Source organism: Choloepus didactylus, chromosome 1 (genome assembly GCF_015220235.1).
Source record: "Choloepus didactylus isolate mChoDid1 chromosome 1, mChoDid1.pri, whole genome shotgun sequence".
In the NCBI taxonomy this organism is placed as follows: Eukaryota; Metazoa; Chordata; class Mammalia; order Pilosa; family Megalonychidae; genus Choloepus; species Choloepus didactylus.
In genome coordinates, this window is record NC_051307.1 from 4,306,319 (window position 1) to 4,326,812 (window position 20,494).

The window sequence follows — 20,494 nt, forward strand, 5'->3', positions numbered from 1 at the left end:
TGGCCGTGGGGCGTGAGTGGGCCCATCCCTTGTATCCTCCGGGGTCTTGTGCAGGAGGGAGGGGCTGGGGGGTCGGACCCGGCCACGCACAGCTCCGTGCAGCTCAGGGTCTGGCACAAGGCGCGGCCGAGCTGTGTTTCCCAACGTCAGCTGCCCCATGAAGCCTCTCGGCTGCCCCCTTCTCCCACCCCCATCGCCTTATTCCCCGTGGAACCATTCCCGGCCTCCTGGCTCTCCTCCGGCCTCCTCCCGCCTCCGTGTGCTCAGCTGACCTTTCCTCACATTTCAGAGAGAAAAGAGGGATCAGAGGGGGCACCGTCAACCCTCCTGCCCTCCCGTCTCCAGTGCCACCCTCGGCCTCGGCCTTCTCGCCCGTCCCCCATCCGAGAGGACAGGGTGGCACCCCGCATTCTGTTGGTTTCTCTGGAGCAAAGACCTTGCGTGCGGTGGATCTGAAGTGGCTGCCTATTTTCTGTGTCAGTGAAGGGCTGCTTTGGATCCCCCGACTTGGGGGCCGGGCTCCCCCTCTGTCTACGGAAACGAGAGGTCCCTTCCCACAGGCTTATGTGCACCGACACATGCGTTTACAACGCGGGTTTATACAGCAGGTGACCCCCGGGGCACTGGCTGGTTAGACGCTTAGCCGGGTCGAGGAGCAGCCCCGTGTGCTTCTTAATCAACTTCTCTGGAGATGAAAGTGACAAAATCGATTTTAAACACACCATCCATTATAAAACCGTGAGAACGCCAGAAAATATATTAACATTTAGACCACGGCCGACACAATTGGCTTTCTCTTTGAAGGCTGTGAAGGGGGGTTGTTATGCTCTTCCTTTCTATAAAGGAAAAGGCTAACTCAAGCACAGGCCTCTCGTTGGAGAGGTTCGTGCCCCTTCTCTGCCATGGCCCTGGCTATCGAGGACCCTGCGACGTGGCCTGGGAGGGAGGGTCCCCGGGAGAGGCTGGATCCCAGGGTGCTGTCCTGGGGTCCTGCCCCCGTGGGAGAGCCAGCTGCACTCTCAGGGAACCAGTGAAAGATGGATTGCTTTGCCCGCTTCTCTCCTCCAAATAAAAATCGAGCCACAGGAATGGGAAAATGCCACTGAAGGACAGCTCCGTCAGGAGACAGGCCCAGCCTGGGGGCTCCTTGGGAAGAAGCACGACCCTGTAAACCAGCTTCATGGGCACCTCGCTCCCAGGCCAGGCTGCGGGGTCTCGTTTCTCGTCGCTGGTCTAATCTGGATGCTCTGACCCACTCGGGCAACTCCCCGAAGAGGAGACAAACCTACTCACAAGGGTCATGTGCTCCTCGTTGCTGTAGTCGAAATTCTCCATTTTTTCCTTGAAAGAATCCATAATCTCGGCATGCCTCGCCATGTCCGTGGCCAGGATTAATGTGATTATCCCCTGGAAAATGAAAGAAGAAAGCATCAGTGGTGGCGTGATCCAACAAGCATTTATAAAGTTGCATTTCATCCTCACACCAATTCTGTGCAGAAGGGGCACGGCCCCAACTTTAACAGGTAAAGACTCTGGGACTTGAAGAGGTGCAGGACCGGGCCGAGGTGTCGGGGGGCACGGCCGGTGGGTGTGCCTGATTCCAGGTGTGTGCTTGTGACCGAGCTGCCGTGTGTCCTCGGGGAGGAAGCAACACATCCACAGGCCGGCCAGGGCCATGAACCCGCAGCTCACTGGCAAGCGCTGTGCTCACCCGCGTGAAATCCAGCAGAGTTAGCTGAAGACAAAAGTTTCCCCTACATTAGTTCCCTCCAGGTCTTGCTGGAGGTCAATCACTAATTTTCTAACAGTATTTTTTCTATTATCTAATCAGTATGTGATTATATGTGAACATATTGCTTGAGAATGATCAAAATCAGAATACATTTAACAGCATTCTTCTATTAATAAATTTGTAAATGACGATGCAATGAGTTTTAAAAATTTAAATAGTTCATTACCTTGTTAATCAAATATTGATTTAGGAAAAGTAATAATTCAAAACCATACCTCTCCATCCATCCATACATCATCCATCCATCCATCCATCCAGCCATCCATTCATCCATCCATCCATGATCAATCCATCTAACAATGCATCCAACACTATCGATCTATCATCCATCCATCATCCATCCATCATCTAGCCATCATCCATTCATCCACCAATACTCACAGAGCATACATTTGTTCTGGGTATAGTGCTCTACTTCCCCAAGAAAACAAAACCACAAGCACCAAATACAAAACCCAAATCAGTAAATATAGGTAACCCCATAATCTCAAAAGTCTTGCAGGGGAAGGGGATGAGGTGGCTTGGAGCTATGTACTCCAGAAAAGCATGTTCTTAAACTCAATCCATCCCTGTGGGTGAGAACCCTTGTAAGTAGAGCCTTTTGATGGAGTGACTTAATTTAAGGTGTGGCCCATCTCAATCAGGATGGGTCTTAATTCTATTACTGGAGTCCTTCTTAAGCAGAGTGAAACTCGGACACAGAGAGAGAGAGAAAGCCACAGAAGGAGCAGCCACAAGCTGAAAGTCAACAGAACCTGGACAAGAAGGGGGAGGCCAGGAGAGGCGCCATGTGCATTGCCGTGTGATGGAGGAGCCTAGGCCCAGGATCCCCAGCAGCCAGCCCCAGAACACCACAGTCTTCAGGGATGACGTCCTGACTTGGACTTCTCTTAGCCTCCAAACCATGAGCCAATAAATTCCCAACGTTTAAGCCAAACCATTGTATGGTATTTGCTTTAGCAACCAGGAGGCATCACTGGCATTTTGAATTATGCAATTTTTTTTAGTTTTTGGAGAAGTTGTGGATTTACAGAGAAATCATGCAGGAAATGCAGGGTTCCCACATACCACCCTATTATCAACACCTTGCATTGGTGTGGTACATTTTTTTACAATTGATGAAAGCACGTTTTTATAACTGTACTATTAACTTTAGTCCATGGTTTAATTTAGGGTTCATTCTTTGTGTGGTATTGTCCCATGGATTTTTTTTTAAATTTTTATTGTCATCACACATATGCAACCTAAAATTTCCCTTTCATCCACATTCAGATATATAATTCAGTGCTATTAATTACATTCACACTGTGGTATTACCATCACCATTATCCATAACCAAAACTTCCCATCACCCCAAACTGAAGCTCTGTATAATTTAAGCATTAACTCCCTATTTCCTACCCCCACTCCATCCTGTGGTAATCTACATTCTAGTTTCTGACCCTATGAATTTGCTTGTTCTAATTATTTCATATTGATGAGGTCATATAATATTTGCCCTTTTGTGCCTGGCTTATTTCACTCAATATGATGTCTTCAAGGTGAATCCTTGTTGTCACATGGATCAGAAATTCATTACTTTTTATGGCTGAATGCTATCCTGTCGTAGGAAGAGAACGTTTTGTTTATCCATTCGTCAGGTGATGGACACTTAGGTTGCTTCCATCCTTTGTCAATTGTGAATAATGCCACTATGAACATCAGTGTGCAAATACCTGTTTGAGTCCCTGCTTTCAATTCCTTTGGGTATATACTTAGAAATGGGATTGCTGGGTCATGTGGTAATTTTATACTTAATTTTTTGATGAACTGCCAAACTGTCTTCCACAGCGGTTACACCATTTTACATTCCCACCAATAATGAATGTTTCTATTTCTTCTCATCCTCTCCAACATTTTTAATTTTTTTTTTTAATCGGATCCATTCTAGTAGGTGTGAAATGGTAGCTAATTGTGGTTTTCATTTGCATTTCCTGAATGACTAGTGATGTTGAGCATCTTTTCATGTGCTTTTTGGATACTTGCATATCTTCTTTGGAGAAATGTCTATTACCCATGGTCTTTTGCCCATTTTTTAATTGGGTTGTCTTTCGGTTATTGACTTGTAGGATTTCTTTATGTATTCTGGATATCAATCCCTTATTGGCTATGTGGTTTCCAAATATTTTCTCGCATTATGTAGGTTGTTTTATTTTCATGACAATCCTTTGATGCACAAAATTTTGATGAGGTTCCATTTATCTATTTGTTTTTTGTGTGTGTGTGCTTTGGGTGTAATGTTTAAGAAACCATTGTCTAACACAAGGCTTGAAGATGCTTCTCTATGTTTTCTTCTGAAGTTTTATAGTTCTGGCTCTTATATTTAGAACTTTGATCCATTTGAGTTGATTTATGTATACGGTGTGAGGGAGGGGTCCACTTTCATTCTTTTGTATATGGAGATCCAGTTTTCCCAGTGCCAAAATTATTGAAGAGACTATTCTTTCCCAATTGAATGGTTTTCATGCTCTTGCAAAAAATCAGTTGACCATAAATATGAGGGTTGATTTCTAAACTCTGAAATCCATTCCATTGGTCTAGATGGCTGTCCTTGTGCCAGTACCATGCTGTTTTGATTACTGTGGCTTTGTAGTAAGTTTTATGATTGGGAAGGGTGAGTCCTCCAACTTTTGTTCATCTTTTTCAAGATGCCTTTGGCTATTTGGGGCCCCTTATCCTTCTATAAAATTTGATGATTGCTTTTTCCATTTCTGTAAAGAAGGCTCTTGGAATTTTGATTGGGATTGCATTGAATCTGTAAATCATTTTGGGTAGTATTGACATCTTAATGATATTTAATCTTCTAATCCATGAACCCGGAATGCAGTTCCATTATTTAGGTTGTCTTTGATATTTTTTTTAAGCAATATTTTCTAGTTTCTTTGCCCTTTACATCCTTGGTTAGGTTTATATCTGGATATTTGATTCTGTATGTTGATATTGTAAATGGAGTTTTTTCCCCTTGATTTCTTCTTTTATTACTAGTGTATAGAAACACTACTGACTTTTGGGTGTTGATCTTGTATACTGTCTCTGCTGAATTCATAATTAGCTTTAGGAGATTCGTTGTGGATTTCTCAGGATTTTCTGCGTATAGGATCATGTCATCGCCACTCTGCCCCTGCCCAGCAAATGCAGCCCTCACTGTCCCCTGCAGCTCCGAGGACACGATCCATCTTTTCGTCTCCTCTGCTGCCTTTGTCTGGGGCGGGTTGGAACAACGGCTGCTCGCAGAGCTGGGCTCCCAGCCATCCAAAGTCGCTAACCAAAGGCCGCGGTCAGTGTTCCTACCACATACCACTGGATCTGGGAGTTTGTCTGTCCTGCTGTGGCACCAGCAAGCTGTGCCAGTATCTGCCTGCTGGGAGGCTGGGGGATGGGGATGCTCACTGCTGTGTGGAGCGTGCAATTCAGTCGCATCTACTGCAATCCACCTGCATCTACTGCAATCCACCAGCCTCCGCCTCCCGTTCTTCCCTGGATGCTGCACAGCGCTCTGCTGGACTCCAGAGCTCCGAAATAGTTGATCGAGAGCTCCTGCCCGCCTAACAGCTGTTCTCATGGAGGGACAGGTTCCTGGAGCTCCCTGCTCCACCGTCTTCCCACAATTCTTCCCTTGAATTACACAATTTCTGTGTAAAGATTTCACGCTGTGTCAGTAAAGGATTTATCGTTATCCTTCAAAATCTTCTGTGACAAAATATCTTCAAAAATCGGGAGAACCGCTTTTACCCCCAGAAGAGAGTCCTGTTTTTAAGAACTTCTTCTTTATGAAGCAGGACGAGGCTGTCTGGCCTCCTGGTGGGGTTTGAGGAAGGCCCGTTTGTGGGGCAGCTGCTCCTTCGGGCAGGTGCCCTCCTCTCTCAGGTGTCGTCCTGATACCCGCTGGGCACCACCCACCAAGGGGGCGTTCAGCTTGGTTTGCTTCAATTCCCAGGTCCTACTCCCTAGACCCTTGCCGGCTGCCACGGAGGTGCTTCCTCTCCAGGTGTGCTCCTTGACCTGCATCGGAGAAAGACTCGCCGCAGCTTATCATGACGACACGTGGCTCTGCTCACCCAGGGGTTCCCTGAACGTGGCAGGGACACCAGGAGGCCTCCAGATAAACGCAGGCACCTGTCGTGGGAATCAGGGATCCTGTATTGACCATAATTCAGGGCTGCATTTAGCTCTGAACTTCCCGGAAGGACGGACAATCGGAGAGACGGTGGTTTATGAGGCCGTCGCTCTCAGATCAGGTGAAGCTTATCAGTTCTCCAGGAGGGAGGCACCTGTTTTCCTGGCATGGATTCCAGATGGACTTTTCCAGGTGTGTCTTGAAGGGAGGCCACTGAGACGAGGCTTTCAGCCCGGGAATGGCTGAAGGGGGCTCTTTGAGGAGATCCCTCTGAAATCCTTCCTCCCCTGAAAATGTCAAGGGTGGAACCCCGAGGAGTGGCTCAGGGGGAACCCTGTGCAGAAGGATGCATCAGCTTCAGTGAGCCGGGACTCTGCCTCAGGTGGGGTGGCCACGGTGCAGGATGGTTTTCCTCTCGGGCAGATGCGCTCTCCTCCCCACAGTGGGCCCCCAGGTTCTTATTCAGAGTGGGCGGCAGGCTGCCGGGCAGGTGGGACAGGGGACGGCAGCTGGGGGCTTCAGAGCAATGGTCAGGGCCCTGCTAGGTTGGATGCAGCCAACTGCATTCTTGCATGTTCACTGCTCCTAATCCCCTATTGGGGTTCACTCTGAGCCCTGGGGGAGGCTGGGAAGGGGGGGGGGGGCTTCTGTAGGCTCCCTGGAAGGCTCTGCCCAGAGGCTGGGGCCTCCAGCACTGGAAAGTGTGGTTCTGCCCTGTGGTCATGCCCTGTGCCCCTCTGCCTCTCCAGCAGGACAGAGCCTCCCCCCACCCCGCCCCCCACAGACCTGTCTGATCTGCTTGAACCCATCCAGCGGGACGTTGGCGAAAATGTTGCACTCGGGCTGGGCGAGGATCTGGAAGGCCACGGCACAGTGGTGGTTCTCCAGGGGCGAGATGTCGTTGTAGCGGACAGCCAGCTCCGTGCGGGCGTTGATCTGGTACCTGGAATGTCAGGGGGAGCTGGGGGCTCAGGCACTGTGGGGCTCAGCACCCTGCACTTGGGGATTGGGGCTAGAAGATGAGTGCAGCGGGGCTGGGGAAGCAAAGAGCATTCTGCACACTCCCAGGAACGCGCTGCTTGTGGCCCTGTTAACTAAAACCCCCAAGGGCTTATTGTCCTGCCCCGTAACTGCCCCCAGTAAACCTCCACTTCTCCCTGTTACTAGGCCCTGAAGGGACTTGCATCTTCTATTATGGCCTCTTGTAAAAAGTTCCCAAAATTTCAACATGCACGAAGGAAGGTGTCTGGGAAGGGGCATCGGGCTGTGCTCCATGCCAAGGGGGCGGCACGGGCCTGGGCTCTGTTGGCTGGTGGGGGATGGGGGCCCGGCGGCTTCACCCCACGGGGTTCGGAGTGGGGTTCCTGTGGGGCCCGCCCCACCCTGGTCTGCAGCTGCTCCTCTCGCCGAGGTCTAGCTCTTGCCCTCCGGCCACCCTGTTGGAGGAGCTGCCCGTGGGGTCTGGGGCCACCCCATGCACGGAGAGCAGCTCCGGGATGGCCAGGGCTCTGTGGCAGCCCTGGGGGGTGGGCGGGGTGGGGACCTTGGACAACCCACCCCTGGGAGGCCCAAGGCCCTGGACCAAGCCCGGGTGGGGGCTGGGGGCTGCGTCCTGTGGAGCTGAGAAGTTCCCCTCTGATAGCCAGAGCTCCCTTTACTAGAAAAAAGAATAAGAAAAATAAAAAACCCAAAAGGATAATCTCCACGTACGTGTTGTTGTATCCTGGATGGTCTAAATCGTGGCAGACGGCCGCTGTCATCAGGACCAAGATATCCATGGGGGAGAACTTCTCCTGGGTGGGAAACACAGTTTAGGGGGGTGGTCGTCTTTGCCCTGAGGGTGAGCCGGGCTCCGGGAGGGGGCAGTTGGGTGGCCCTGAGGGTCGCCCCCTCTGGGCCAAGTGGGAGGGGGCCACCCACTCCTGAGTTGGACTGGGGGGGTCCGGCCCACAGCTCCTTGAATTGCAGGAGTGACCCCGCCTTTGGGGAAGCTGACCACATTGTGTGGGGGCCCTCCTTGGAGGCTGGGGGGCAGTTGGTGCCCAGGGAGAGCCGTGTCCCCAAGCGGAGGCGGGAAGGGATCCTGTGGGACGTGGGGTCCGGGTGGCAGGCTGTGTGGGACGGGGGCTGAGGCTGCCCAGGACCCACCTGGAGGCCACAGAGCCACACCATGCTGTACATCATCTGGGCCACGCAGAAGCAGTGCCGGAAGTTGTGGAAAGGGTTGTTTCTGTAGTTGTCGTGCACGCAGAGCTGCAGGAGAGATGACAGTCCCACGGGGCTCCACCTGGTGCCCACCCCTCCGCCCAGAGCTGCTGGATGTCCCTTCCCTCCCACGTCCCCAGAGGTCATCCCTGTCTCGGACGCTCTTTCCAGATCCCGCCCTGGGCCAGGGGCTGGCAGCGTCCCTGTGTTTATCGGGGAGGGCGGGGCTGCCCCGGAGCCCGAGAAGATTCCGGGGCCACACCGCGGCACCTGTGGGCAGGTACGGGGGCAGACGTCCCCCAAGATTTTCACCCTGGGCTCCAGGACTGGGTACCCTGGCAGGGTCTGAAGCAGCAGGTGGAGTTGGGGTCCGGTGGAATTGGGGGTCCCCAGTACTATGAAACCTTTGTAACAGGATTTCAATATTGGGTGCTGAGTGATGTCTCTTCTTTTATAAAAGGGATCTGCCGCTAAACACACACACATGTGCACACACACACACACACACGTTGCTGCTTTGGAGCACACCACTTCACTTGCCCCTCTCTGAATCCTCTTTTTTTCCTGCTCATCAAAGCAGGAAACCTTTTGGTGGAAGGATAATCCAGGATCGGACACCTGTCCTCAGGAGTGTCCATGGACTTATCACCTCCGTTTGCAGGGAGCCAGCACCAGGAAGGTGCCGGGACAGTCAGTTCATTTGCAACCCACGGCGCCACGTCCAAGGGGGAGAGGGGTGGGTCTGACCTACCAGCCACCTCTTCAGGGTGACGGGGTTGATACGGAAGTCCCGGACTAGCCCCAGGTCGTGGTACATGTGCTCCAGGCAGCTCAGCATCTGCACAAAGGACAAAGGTCGGTCAGCAGCGGGAGAGGCCAGCCCGGACCCCCGCCGTGGTCTCGCCTCACGCCACCGTGCTAGGCTTCTCCCAGGCTGTCCTCCTGTGAAAGCAGGACACCCCTGCCACCCACTTCCCATTATAGGTTGAATTGTGTCCCCTTAAAGATATATCAAGTCTTAACCTCCAGCACCTGTGCAGGGGAGCTTTATTTGGAAATAGGGTCATGGCAGATGTCATCAAGTTAAGGTGAGGCCCTAATGGATCAGGGTTGGCCCTAACCTGGTGACTGGTCCATATAAGAGAAGACACAAGGACACAGAGATGAGGAGGCCGGTGGAGATGGAGGCAGGGACAACAGTGAGGCCCCCACTAAGCCAAGAGGCACCTGAGGCCAGCAGAGGCTGGGAGAGGCAGGCAGGGCCCTTCCCGAGAGGCTCCTGGGGCTCCACAGCCTTGTGGGGTCCTTGATCTTGAACAGCTGTCCCCCAGGACTGTGAGGAGATACACTTGCATTGTTTTAAGCCCTCCAGTTTGTGGTCATCTGTTACAGCTGCTCCAGAAAAAGAAGACACCCCTCCTTCCCAGGGGCCCCCGAAAGCAAGGCCTGGATGGTGAATATGGGAAAGGAGGCCTGTTTATTGGGGGGATCAGGAGGGATCCGGGGGTTTCAAAGAGCTGCCAGGGTCTCCTGGGGTGGGAGGAGCTGGGTCAGAAGTCAACGAGGTTCCCTGTGAGTTGCCAAAGCAGTTGGAAAAGAGGTGCACCCTAGCCCCGAATGACCCTGGCAATCACGATTTTACTCTTTCCACCGTGACAGAGTATCTCTGTGGATCAGTGTTCCAGTTTGCTAATGCTGCTGTTATGCAAAACACCAGAAATAGGTTGGCTTTTATAAAGAGGGTTTATTTGGTTACAAAGTTAGAGTTCTACAGCCATAAAAGTGTCCAAGGTAAGGCATCAACAAAGGGTACCTTCACTGGAGAAAGGCCATTGGCATTTGGAAAACCTCTGTTAGCTGGGAAGGCACGTGGCTGGCGTCTGCTGGTCCCAGGTTGTGTTTCAAAATGGTGTTCTCCAAAACTAGCAAACTCTGGGCTAGTACCTCCAAAGCATCAGCAAAACTGCTTTCAACGACCGTCTTCAAAATGTCTCTGCAAGTTGCAGCACCGAGTTCCTTCTGCTTGTGAGCTCTTTTATAGGGCTCAAGTAAACTGATCAAGGCCCATGCTGAATGGGCTGAGCAACACCTCCATGGAGAGTATCCAATCAGAGTCATCACCTACAGTTGGGTGGGTCACATCTCCATGGACACAACCTAATCCAAAGGTTCCAACCTAATCAACACTAATGCGGCTGCTCTGTAAGATTGGATTAAAAGATCATGGCTTTTTCTGGGGGACATAGTATTATCCAAACTGGTACAATCAGCATCGCGGTTTAAGGTGCAAGGACAAATTCCATCTTGCACCAACCTAAGCACAAACGTCCTCAGAGAGCAGAGCCCTTCATGCACCTGAACGGGGGTCAAATGGGCTTTTATGCTTTTCATCCAAAAATGCTTTCTTAGGCTCCTCGCAGGGCTGTGTCAGGACTCAGACCCTTCCTCGCACCTTAATTACAGCATCTGAAAGGTGACCTCCCCTGTGAGCCCTGCCCTCACCCTCTTCCACGGAGCAGGGCTCTCTATGGACATCTCTGCTGACTTTGAACGAGATCTGGTTTTTAGTCCCAAAGAGGATTTGTCATCACTGCTGTTTATTTAAATATAGCTCAGAGCTTTGGAGCTAATTAAGGTAGGAGGAAAAGATTAAATGATTTTGAAAAAGTAACAAAAACGAGAGCCTGGCAAGAGTGGACTTTGTTTTTGGGAAAAGCGAGGCTTAAACAGGGAGCCCAGGGATTCGGGAGATGTGCCACGCGGGGACCATTTAGGTATCACCAGGAGCCCCTGGCGTCACATCCATCAAGCACTCGGGAGCGGGTCCCGTGTGGTCCCGGGGGGTCTGCTGGCTGCCCCAAAGCCCATGCAGGGCAGAGCGTGGCTTTCTTCCCACAGACGGTCGTGCCACCGAGAATCCACTTTTACTTGTTGCACAACATACAAGAGCTGGGAATGTTGCGCGTAAGTTGAATTTTCGTACGTCTGATCCTATAACCAAAACATCTGTGAAATGACTGTCACGGGATTACCTTTGGGAGCAGGGAATCCTTTGCTATTACAAGGAATCCATTTCAAACTTTGGAAGCCAACTGCCTTGGTTTCCTGGCTACTATAACCACGTCCCACAGACTGGGGGCCTCGAAACGATGGACACCGACTCTCTCGCAGGAACTCCGGGTGTCGGCTGGGCTGGGCTCCCCGGACACTGCGGGGGTCTCTGTCTTGGCCCCTTCCGGCTCCCGAGGCTGCCGGTCATCCTTGGTGCTTGGCTTCTAGAAGCATCCCTCAGTCCTTGCCTCCGTCTTCATGCGTCCAAATGTCTGTCTCCTTATAAGGACGCCATCGTGTTGGATTTAGGGCTCTCCCCAGTCCAGTTTGGCTTCATCGTTGGAGACCCTCCCTCAAAATGAGGTCACGTTAGTGGGACTTGACACGTCTTTTCAGGGGACACAGTTCAACCCATAAAGCCATACTTGAGCGTTTGCCACTTAAGGTGTGACATGTCCTTAACGCATGCTCTCGCCATGCGCTCGCCTCCCTCCAGGGGACAGTGCATGCGCATTTCAAATAATGTCTGCGGGCAGCAGATGTTGGATGTGGAGGCCCCCAAGGACCCCTCCCGGGTGGTAGGAGCCCAAGGCCCTGGTGTGGGGCCAGCAGGGCTGGCTCCTGGGTCGGCTCCCCAGGCCGCTGGTCAGCTGCTGCCCGGGCCCCCCAGTCCTGCCAGAGTGGCTGCTCTGCCTGCTGTCCCGGGTGCTGGTCCTCAGGACGGGAGGGGTGCAGTCGAACCCTTTGCCCCCCTCACTCCCGCCAGCCCCCATGCCCCTTAAGGCGACCCCCACCAGCTGAACCGTGCGCCGTGAGAGCGGAGTCAGGAGGCCAGGGAGCGCCAGGCAAAGCCATCGGGGTCGCGTCTGCGGCTCAGCGGGGGCTCTGGAGTGAGGCATCTGCTCCTGCGTCTGCAGCTCCGGGCGGGGGTGAGCCAGCAGCTCTGGGGGGCTCGGAGGGCGGCTGCTCCCGAGCATGGAGGGTCTGGAGGAGAAGAGGGCGGCCCCTGCAACCTTCGGGGAGCCGAGCGAAGAGGCCCCGACCGTCAGTGTTGGGGGGGCAGGCAGCAGCATGGCGGTGGTCTCCTCACTCTGGGTCGTGACGGGACTCTGGGCAGAAGGTGAGGCGACACCACCGCCGGAGGTGCTGACACTCTCCGAGTGCGAGGTGCGTTATTTGTGGGGAGGGGGCCATTGAAGTGAGGGTTAGTTCAGGTGTGCACCTGTAGTTCTTCACCTCAGCATTGTCCAAAACTCACAGCAGCCCCAGATTTGCCAGAGGCCAGAGCTCCTGTCTCTGTGTTCTCTGGTTTACCACCCACAGGCAGGTAAGTATCTTTTTGGGAGCCCCGGACCCTCTCCCTGCTCTCCCCAGGTGCTACTGAGACCTCTGGGGGGGGAGCCCATGGTCTGGGCAGGTGACCACATGGAGGCTGAAGTTTGTGCAGGAAGCTGGCTGCCACACCCTCGTTTTCTCTCTGTGAGTGAGGATGCACTGCAGATGGGAGGATGTAGGAGAGCGGCCTTTCTAATCCAGACACTGATTCCTCCAACCTCCAGCTCCCCTCTGGCCGTGAGTGGCCCTGTGTGCAGAATGCTCCCATCCCGGAAGGGTCCTGTCCTCTGAAGCCCCAGGTCTGCCTCGCTCCCAGCTGGCCGAGGCCACACGGCTTCGGGGAGTGTGCTTTTGTCAGACCAGTGGAGCTCCTGCCCACCTGCTGGACCCCGTCTGCTCGTGATGAGCTGTCCTGGGACCTACCCCACCAGGCCTCAGGCCATTGTCCACTGGGAGCTGCTGAAGACAAACGGTGTGCTGGTTTGGATGTATTCTGTCCCCCAAACACTAAGTTCTTTGATGCAGTCTTGTGGGGGCAGACGTATTAGTGTTGATTAGGTTGGAACCTATTGGTTCAGTGTTTCCATGGAGATGTGACTCAATCAACAGTGGGCAAGAACTTTCATTGGATTATTTCCACGGAGGTGTTGCCTCACCCATTCAGGGTGGGTCTTTACTGATCACTGGAGTACTTTAAAAAGAGCTACACAGGCCCAGACGCAGAGCAGCTGTGAGTGACATCTTGGAGAGCAACTGAGAGTGACATTTTGAAGAGGAGCTGCAGCTAAGAGAGGACAAAACGCCCCAAGAGCAACATTTTGGAGAACACCATTTTGAAACACAACCTGGGAGCAAGCAGACGCCAGCCATGTGCCTTCCCAGCTAACAGAGGTTTTCTGGATGCCATCGGCCTTTCTCCATGAAGGTACACTACTGTTGATGCCTTAGCTTGGACACTTCATGGTTTTCAGACTGTAACTTTGTAACCAAATGAACCCCCTTTATGAAAGCCAATTCATTTCTAGTATTTTGCATTCTGTAAACCAGAACAAACGGTTAACGGTTCAAATCCTTCTGGAAGACCTGACCCCGTTCCTTCTGCCCATGCTGCTGTCCACCTCCGTCCACCATAATCGCGGCCCTGCAGCAGGTGGTGGCTGCACATGTAAAATATCTCCTTCCCTGTGACATCCAGGCCCCAGCCTGCATCCCAGAGCTGGGATGGTTGGGTGTTTCAAGGCAAATATGTCTTCCGGTTCCAGTTTTGCTCTAGTCCTATTGACTGGACATGGGCACCGTGCTGCTGTGGTCAGGGTGAGCCGGGGTAGGGAGGGGAGATGGGGTCAGTGCTTCTCTGGCAAGGACTGCCAAAGCTTTTCTTGGACTGAGGGGACCACAACCCTAAAAGCAGTCTGTTTAAGAGGCTCCATCCCTGCAGGCGCTGGCAGGCAGCTTCCTGGCTTTGCATCGTGAGGGAGAAATCTGGAAAGATGCTGCTTGCCAGGGCACAGAAGCCCTACTTTCTGCGATCTGCGAGACCTCACTTTTGCCGAAGTTGCCAGAGAGGGTGGGTGAGCTGGCTCGGGGGCAGCCCCCTGTGCTTCCGCGTGATGGAAGAGCTGGAAGGAGGCCTTGGGTTTTGATGGGCTGACAATAGCTAGGCCTGCTGTCCATGATGCAGTGGGGGGAGGGGGTCATTTTGTTTCCTTGGGGTTTGGAAAGAAAGGGGTATAACTGATATTATTAGATAAGTTGCCTAAACAAACAAAATCTCCATTTTTGTGTTTCCACAGCAAAAGGGAAATTTTTAAATCTTGCTCCAAAAAGTGACCCACAATTCCCTGGACTTCCACGCATGCTTAATCCTATAATCCTATTGACTCAGCTGCTGCCTCTTGTTACTGTTGACCACTTTCTCCCAGCAGAACATTCCAACTGAAGCCCCTTGCCTGGAAATCGTCTGCTCTGAAGCATCGGGGTGCCTCCTCGGCCGGCGGCGGCGGGACCCAGTGCTGGCAGAATCGACAGCTGAGCCTGGGGAGCTCAGACAGTGTCCTCTGAGGATCCCTGCACTGAACGGCTTCTCCCCTGTCCCTGAAGCCCCCCTCCCTGAGTTCTGCCTCCGGGCCCTCCCCAACCCTCCACTGGAAGTCTGAACTGCAAGCTGGAGAATCAAGTTATTTCTAGAAAAGGACAGGAAGGACAAAGCCCAGAGGAGGAAGGACGAGGGGTCGCCTTGGCCGAGAGCAAGCTTGCCACTCACCAGCAGGCCCGGGGATCCCGAGCTGCTTCCCGGCAGGCTCGGGGCCGGCCCTGACGACAAAGCCGGAGGCTGGAGAAGCGTCCTGCACTCACCTCGTTGGGTTCCCAGAGCCAGACGTCGAAGGTGGGCTTCCGCAGGGCTTCAATGGTCTCCGAGGAGAGCAGGTACTAGGAGGGGCGGGGGTGTGGGGTTACCAGGAGGGGCGGGGGTGTGGGGTTACCAGGAGGGACGGGGGTGTGGGGTTACCAGGAGGGGCGGGAGAGTGCGGTTACCAGGGGGGACTGGGGTGTGGGGTTACCAGGAGGGGCGGGGATGTGGGGTTACGGGCGGGCCTGGGGCCGGGGACCGACGGAGACAAAGGCTGTAACCGCGGAGGGTTTGGTGGGTGTTTTCTCCACTTTCTCCTAATTTCCCTTCCTAAAGTGCCTGCATACAGACTCAAAGTCCTCAACCTACAGGAACTCAGGAGACGGCAGCCCGAAAGGGGCAGGAATCCCATCAGCGGGTGCCAGGGGCTGGGAGAAAGAGGAGGGCTGACAGCGCGGGGCGTGGGGGAGCTTTTCGGGGCGATGGAGATGCCTCTGTCCTGAGATGGAGCTCACGTGACTACACGAGGCGGCCAGATCCACGGAGCTCTGCACCAGAAAGGGATGGCCTGCGCTGCGTTAAACTATCTCTCAGCAAACCTGAGCTTCACGGACACAATAAAGCAAATTCAAGGGTGAAGAACCCACTTGGCATAAATTAAAGCACCGGCCCCCAAGCTCCTTTGCATTTTCTTGTTGGCACGCTGCCCCTGGCTTTAGCGGGGAGCTAAATCGGCACAGCTTGCTCATGGGGACTGGCTTGGTGGAACTCTGGAATTTAGGGTAGACAGTCATAGGGAGGCTGAGAATTTAGACATAAGACAGTAACAGTGTTCGGGAATGTGGGGGCCTGAATCCTGCCCCCCATGAAAGGCATATTCAGGTCCCACCCCTGGTCCTGGGGCCTGAACCCATTTGTAACGAGGACCAAGGTGTGTCCAGGCTGAATGGGGGTGTGTGGGACCAATAGGGTGAAGTCCCTAGAAGCAAAGGAAATTGAAAGCGGGAAGAGGAAGCCATGGGGAGCGGTGCACCATGTGCGCCACGTGACGGACCCCGAGGATCGCCACCAGCCAGGAGGCTGCCAGCCGGGAAGAGGACGGCCCTCCAGCCCCTGAAACCAGGGCCGATGAACTCCTCTTGCTCAGCCAACCCGTTCTGCGGTTTTGTCTTAGCAGCCGGGAAACCAAGACGGGCTTCAACATAGGCTTCTCCTGAGGCTTTTTGTTTGTTTGTTAAAAAAAGAATTGATATGGAGGACTGACACCTGGATTTGGGACCCAGGCTGTCCTCGTGAGAGATCTGGGCCTTTTCCTATGGAAAAAAGTACTCATCTCTATCTAAAAACTACAGATAATATTTAGCACTTTGTCCAGAACCCAGCGGGGAAAATCACCAGCTAGCAGGCACTGGGCACTGACAGGGAGGCCTGGCGGGCTCTTTGCCCCCGCTGGGACGGAAAGTCCAGGGAGAATCTCCTTGTTCCCAGCCCAGGCTTTCGGCATCTGCAGGACCGGAACTTCCCGGGGTGTGAGCATCGAGCCCGGCCTTCCCTGGGGAGGACCCCAGAAGCCACCCGGCCAGGATAGTGCACTCACCAGCCGGGGCTGAGGTGAGCCAGTCGCCAGGCTGCTTTTTCATAGTTGTTTGGAAATAAACCTTCCCCCTCCACTCCCAGGGCACCGCTGTTTTAAAATGCTCCCAGGTTCTCTTAAAGTTGCGAAGTCTTTTACAACAAACAGCAACATTTCATAATAACTATGTTCAGGGCAGGGAGAGGGGCACCAATGAAGTGGGTTTTAAAAAAATTACTTACAGATTAAAATTATTTAAAATAACATTTGAGTGTACAATCTATTTAGCAAGTCGGCAGTGGGGCTGGGGCCGGGAGCTGCAAGGCGCTATCGCCTTCTTGCAAAGGAAAGCGTGGTCTGGGATTGCTGTGGCTAAACAAATGTCAAAGAGAAAAAATATTCTGCCTAAGAACCGCGAGAGGGTCGGCCCAGGGGTGGTGGGAGCTGTTCTGTGAACAGGGACACCAAGGCTGCAGACAAACATGCGTATTTCTTCAGAACCTGCATTTCAGTCTCACCTTGGGATAGGCTGGGACATCACGTCGGGGAGTCAGCTTCTTGTTGCTGTCCAGAAAACTATACTTACAGGGACAGTTGGTCCTAAAGAGAAAAAGGAAAGGTTAGTTCTGGCCTTGCTGCTTCTGTCTTGAAATTTGCCCCTCGGTCAACTGTGGGAAACTGATTCGAGCAGAAACAAATAAGCAAAGCAAACAAACCAAAAACCAAAATCAAAACAGAACTGAATAAAAAACCCTATGAACCACCGCTGACCCTTTTTTTTTTGTAGGAGAAGAAGTGATAAAGCGCTTAACCCCTGTGGCCCTGCCTGGTGTGTCAGCAGTGGAAAAAGCCAGGCAGCTGGAAGAGGGTTATTCGCCTTTTTAGATAACCTTCTACAAATCCCTTTTTAATGTCACAAGTAAAACACTCTTGTTCTAAAAAATTCAAATAACACAGAAGTAGATAAATTTAAAAAACAAAACAAAACAAAAACAATAACTCCCCACTTCACCCACTTCTTTCCCCTAAGTCCCACAGCCTGGAGGTAACTTCTGGAACATTCCTGGGCATATAGACCCACACATGGATAGCCCTTTTAATTGTTAAGCGGAGATGGAATTGTACTGAATATACTGGGTTACAGCTTTCTTTTTTCACGGGACGTATCAGAGCTCGCTCAGGGCTGCTTCTCAGGGTGCACTTCACAGAGAAGCCAGCGCCTCGGTGTTTCCCACGTGTGGCTGCACCGGCCGTTGCGGACCCAACCCCAGGCCGGGCTCTGGGCTGCTGGACGGCCCTCCTGTCAGACCCCGCTTTCCTCCCTGCCTTTCTGCCACACAGTATCACGCAGGACGGAACCGACAAGCCAGGTAAGCCTGCATGGCTGGGTGGTCGGCTGCGTGGGGGTCCAGCTGCTCCTTTGGTCCGTGTACCACCCCCAGCAGAAGGCGGATCTGGGACCATCCGCGGACCCCTGCTTGCCGGGAAGGGAGCCCGCTCCTGCGCTCCGACGGAAGGCAGGGCACGGCCGGCGCGTCCACACCTGGCTGGCGAGGAGGGCGCCGGGCTGATGGAGGGGACCCGGCAGCGTGTCCAACACAACGGGTCACATGTTTGTAATTAAAGCATCATCTTTTGGGAGAGCAATTTAATACTCCACAGCAAGAGCCATAAAGAGCTTCACAGCCTTGAAGCCTCTATGTCTACTCTGGAATTTATCTTAGGAATTAAATACAGGCCAAAAGCTCTGCACAAAGACACCATCGCAGCATTATTTGTTGTTACAAAAACACAAGACTGAACCAGAAGTCACCTAAATGCCCCCAAATAGGGAAAGGTTTAAACCATTACGGAATGCCAACATGATGGACTGTGATGTGGTCAAGATAATTATCACAACTATGTAAAATAAGGGGATTTTAGGCAAAAAAAGGAAATTAAAAATGCTAAATATACTGTGTTCTAGTGTTGAACTAGAACTGTGAGAGAATGCAAAAAGAAAAAAAAAGCAAGCTATGAGGGAAAAAATAACCCATTTGGTGGGATTATGGCCTTCTAAAAAAATCTATGAGCTGTACGTTAGTTAAATTTAATCTCCTTATTGTTTTCAATGTAGTAAGCGAAAAAGGATGACAAAACATTATTTTTTAAGGGTTTGCCCCCCAAAATAGAAGTGTTACACCTAGAAAAATATCTGGAAGGCTCTGTCTGCAGATTTAAACTGGGACTTCATTGCTGTTATCAATGGCAATCTCTCCCCTCCCCTGCCTTCTCAGTATACTCTGGAAATTTTACAATGAGCACACACTAACTTTCAAACTCAGAATAATAAATCTATCTCTTGTTTGAAAACTGAACTTTCAGTGTTCATTTTTTGGCATGTTCCTCCCCCCAGCTCTGTGTTTGCAGAAATCATCAGTCTGTTTGACATGTAGAGGGAGATTTTAACATAAACTTAGCAAGAGAATAACAAAATTTAAAAAGTGAACCAATAAGATGTACCAATAAAATGGCCTCTGTCATCACCCCTGTAAACGAGAAATCCCATTTACACAAGTCTGAGCAGCTGTGGACTGGGTCTGTGCAGGTAAGGAGATGCAGCTTTATCAGTCTTTCTGTTTTGCTGTTGGCCTGTTCTGCATAAACATTTACACACATTGTCTGTGTGAGTCTCCTGCATGTCCAAGGAGGGAAGTGGGAGCTTGTCCCAAGCAAGACGGTTTCAACTCTGGGATCCAGCTGTTTTCCGCAAACCCCCGTGCTGCAATGCCCAGCGCTGCAGACCCCCGTGCTGCAGATCCTCGCTCTCCAGGCCCCTGCACTGCAGGCCGACAGGGCGTCTGCCGGGAGCCTGGGGACGGGGGCGAAGGCCTGCGCCCGCCTGCCCCCGCTGCGCCCCGATTGCCATGGGAACCAGCATCCTCCACGCTAACAGCCAGTCCCAGGGGCCTTCCCTTGCATTCTATTCCGAGCTCGTTTCTGCTTTCATCTCCTGGGCTCCCGCCCTCCCCTGGGGCTGGGTCCGGTGGTCAGGGGGTTTGTTTGGGTTGAAAGCGGAGGAGCGGCGGTCCCATGCTCCTGCAGCCCTGGGTAACCCAGCACCCAGCACCCTCCCCTCTGAGCCGGCACCGTGCTGGAGGACACCACAGCCCCAAGGAGGCCTGACTCCTGCCCTAAATATGAGCAGGCAACGGGGCCTCTTGCTTCTTGGGGGAGAAACCAAGAGAAACCTAACCCAGGAGGTGCCGTCTGACTCCTCAGGTGTTTGGGGACCTGAGCCCCGATCCCTCCAGCCCCACTGGCTGGGACCTCCTGGGGTGTGGGTGAGGGGGGTGTTTCCGCTTCCAGCTCCATAGCCACTTGTGGGGGTACAGGCTGGGCGCGCTGCTGCCGGCAGCCTTGCTCTCCTCCACACCCCCCGCGGCTGCTCCCCACTGCAAATCCTGCTCCGTGCGCCCCTCTCCCAGCGGTGCAGGTGGAGGTGTCTGAACACACCTGGTTCCAGGACTCCACACTCCTCCTGAATGGAAACCCACCATCAGCAAAGACAGACGGGGTCTGTATCCCAAGCAGCCTAATGTTCCCTCTTCTGAATTTAATTTTAAATGGGAAATGGGCGTGGGGCTGCTGGCGGGGGTCGGCTTCTGTGGCTGAGGGTTTGAACGGAGCCCAGGACCCCGGATTTTCCCTGCGTGTGTAAGCAACGTTTGAGCCTTTTAGCCCGCGCTGCGTCTGCCCGCAGTTCCAGTCGCCAGCTCTGACCATGAGGATCGCTGTGAAGTCCACGTGGCGAGAATCTCGGGAAATGCGTTTCTTGGTGGGGGCGTGGAAGAGCATTTTGTCACTTGAAGGAGCCCCAGCGCAGCCTCCGTTTCCCCGGCAGCCGGGTTCCGGCCCCTCTGCTCGGGTCTGCTTCCTCCACTGCCCCCCGAAACATGCCCGCCCCACCGCCCTGTGGGGGTCTGACAGTGTCCGTGCTGGTGGGCAAGACCGGGATGCGCCGGAAGGACATTCGCTGCTGCGACATTCCCA

The 20,494-nt window shown here is 53.0% G+C and overlaps 1 protein-coding gene across 10 annotated transcripts in view; it reads right to left on the minus strand.

Moving 5' to 3' along the window:
- Nucleotides 1-20,494, minus strand: part of PDE9A (phosphodiesterase 9A) — a 120,662-nt gene that overhangs the window by 11,632 nt on the left and 88,536 nt on the right. For all 10 annotated transcript variants that reach the window (XM_037831177.1, XM_037831166.1, XM_037831186.1 and 7 more), the window contains 7 exons: nucleotides 16,981-17,062; nucleotides 14,895-14,969; nucleotides 8,905-8,991; nucleotides 8,097-8,201; nucleotides 7,659-7,741; nucleotides 6,735-6,891; nucleotides 1,294-1,407 (listed from right to left, as the gene is read on the minus strand). In XM_037831177.1, the coding sequence (XP_037687105.1) occupies nucleotides 1,294-1,407; nucleotides 6,735-6,891; nucleotides 7,659-7,741; nucleotides 8,097-8,201; nucleotides 8,905-8,991; nucleotides 14,895-14,969; nucleotides 16,981-17,062 (703 nt within the window). The remainder of the gene's footprint in view (nucleotides 1-1,293; nucleotides 1,408-6,734; nucleotides 6,892-7,658; nucleotides 7,742-8,096; nucleotides 8,202-8,904; nucleotides 8,992-14,894; nucleotides 14,970-16,980; nucleotides 17,063-20,494) is intronic.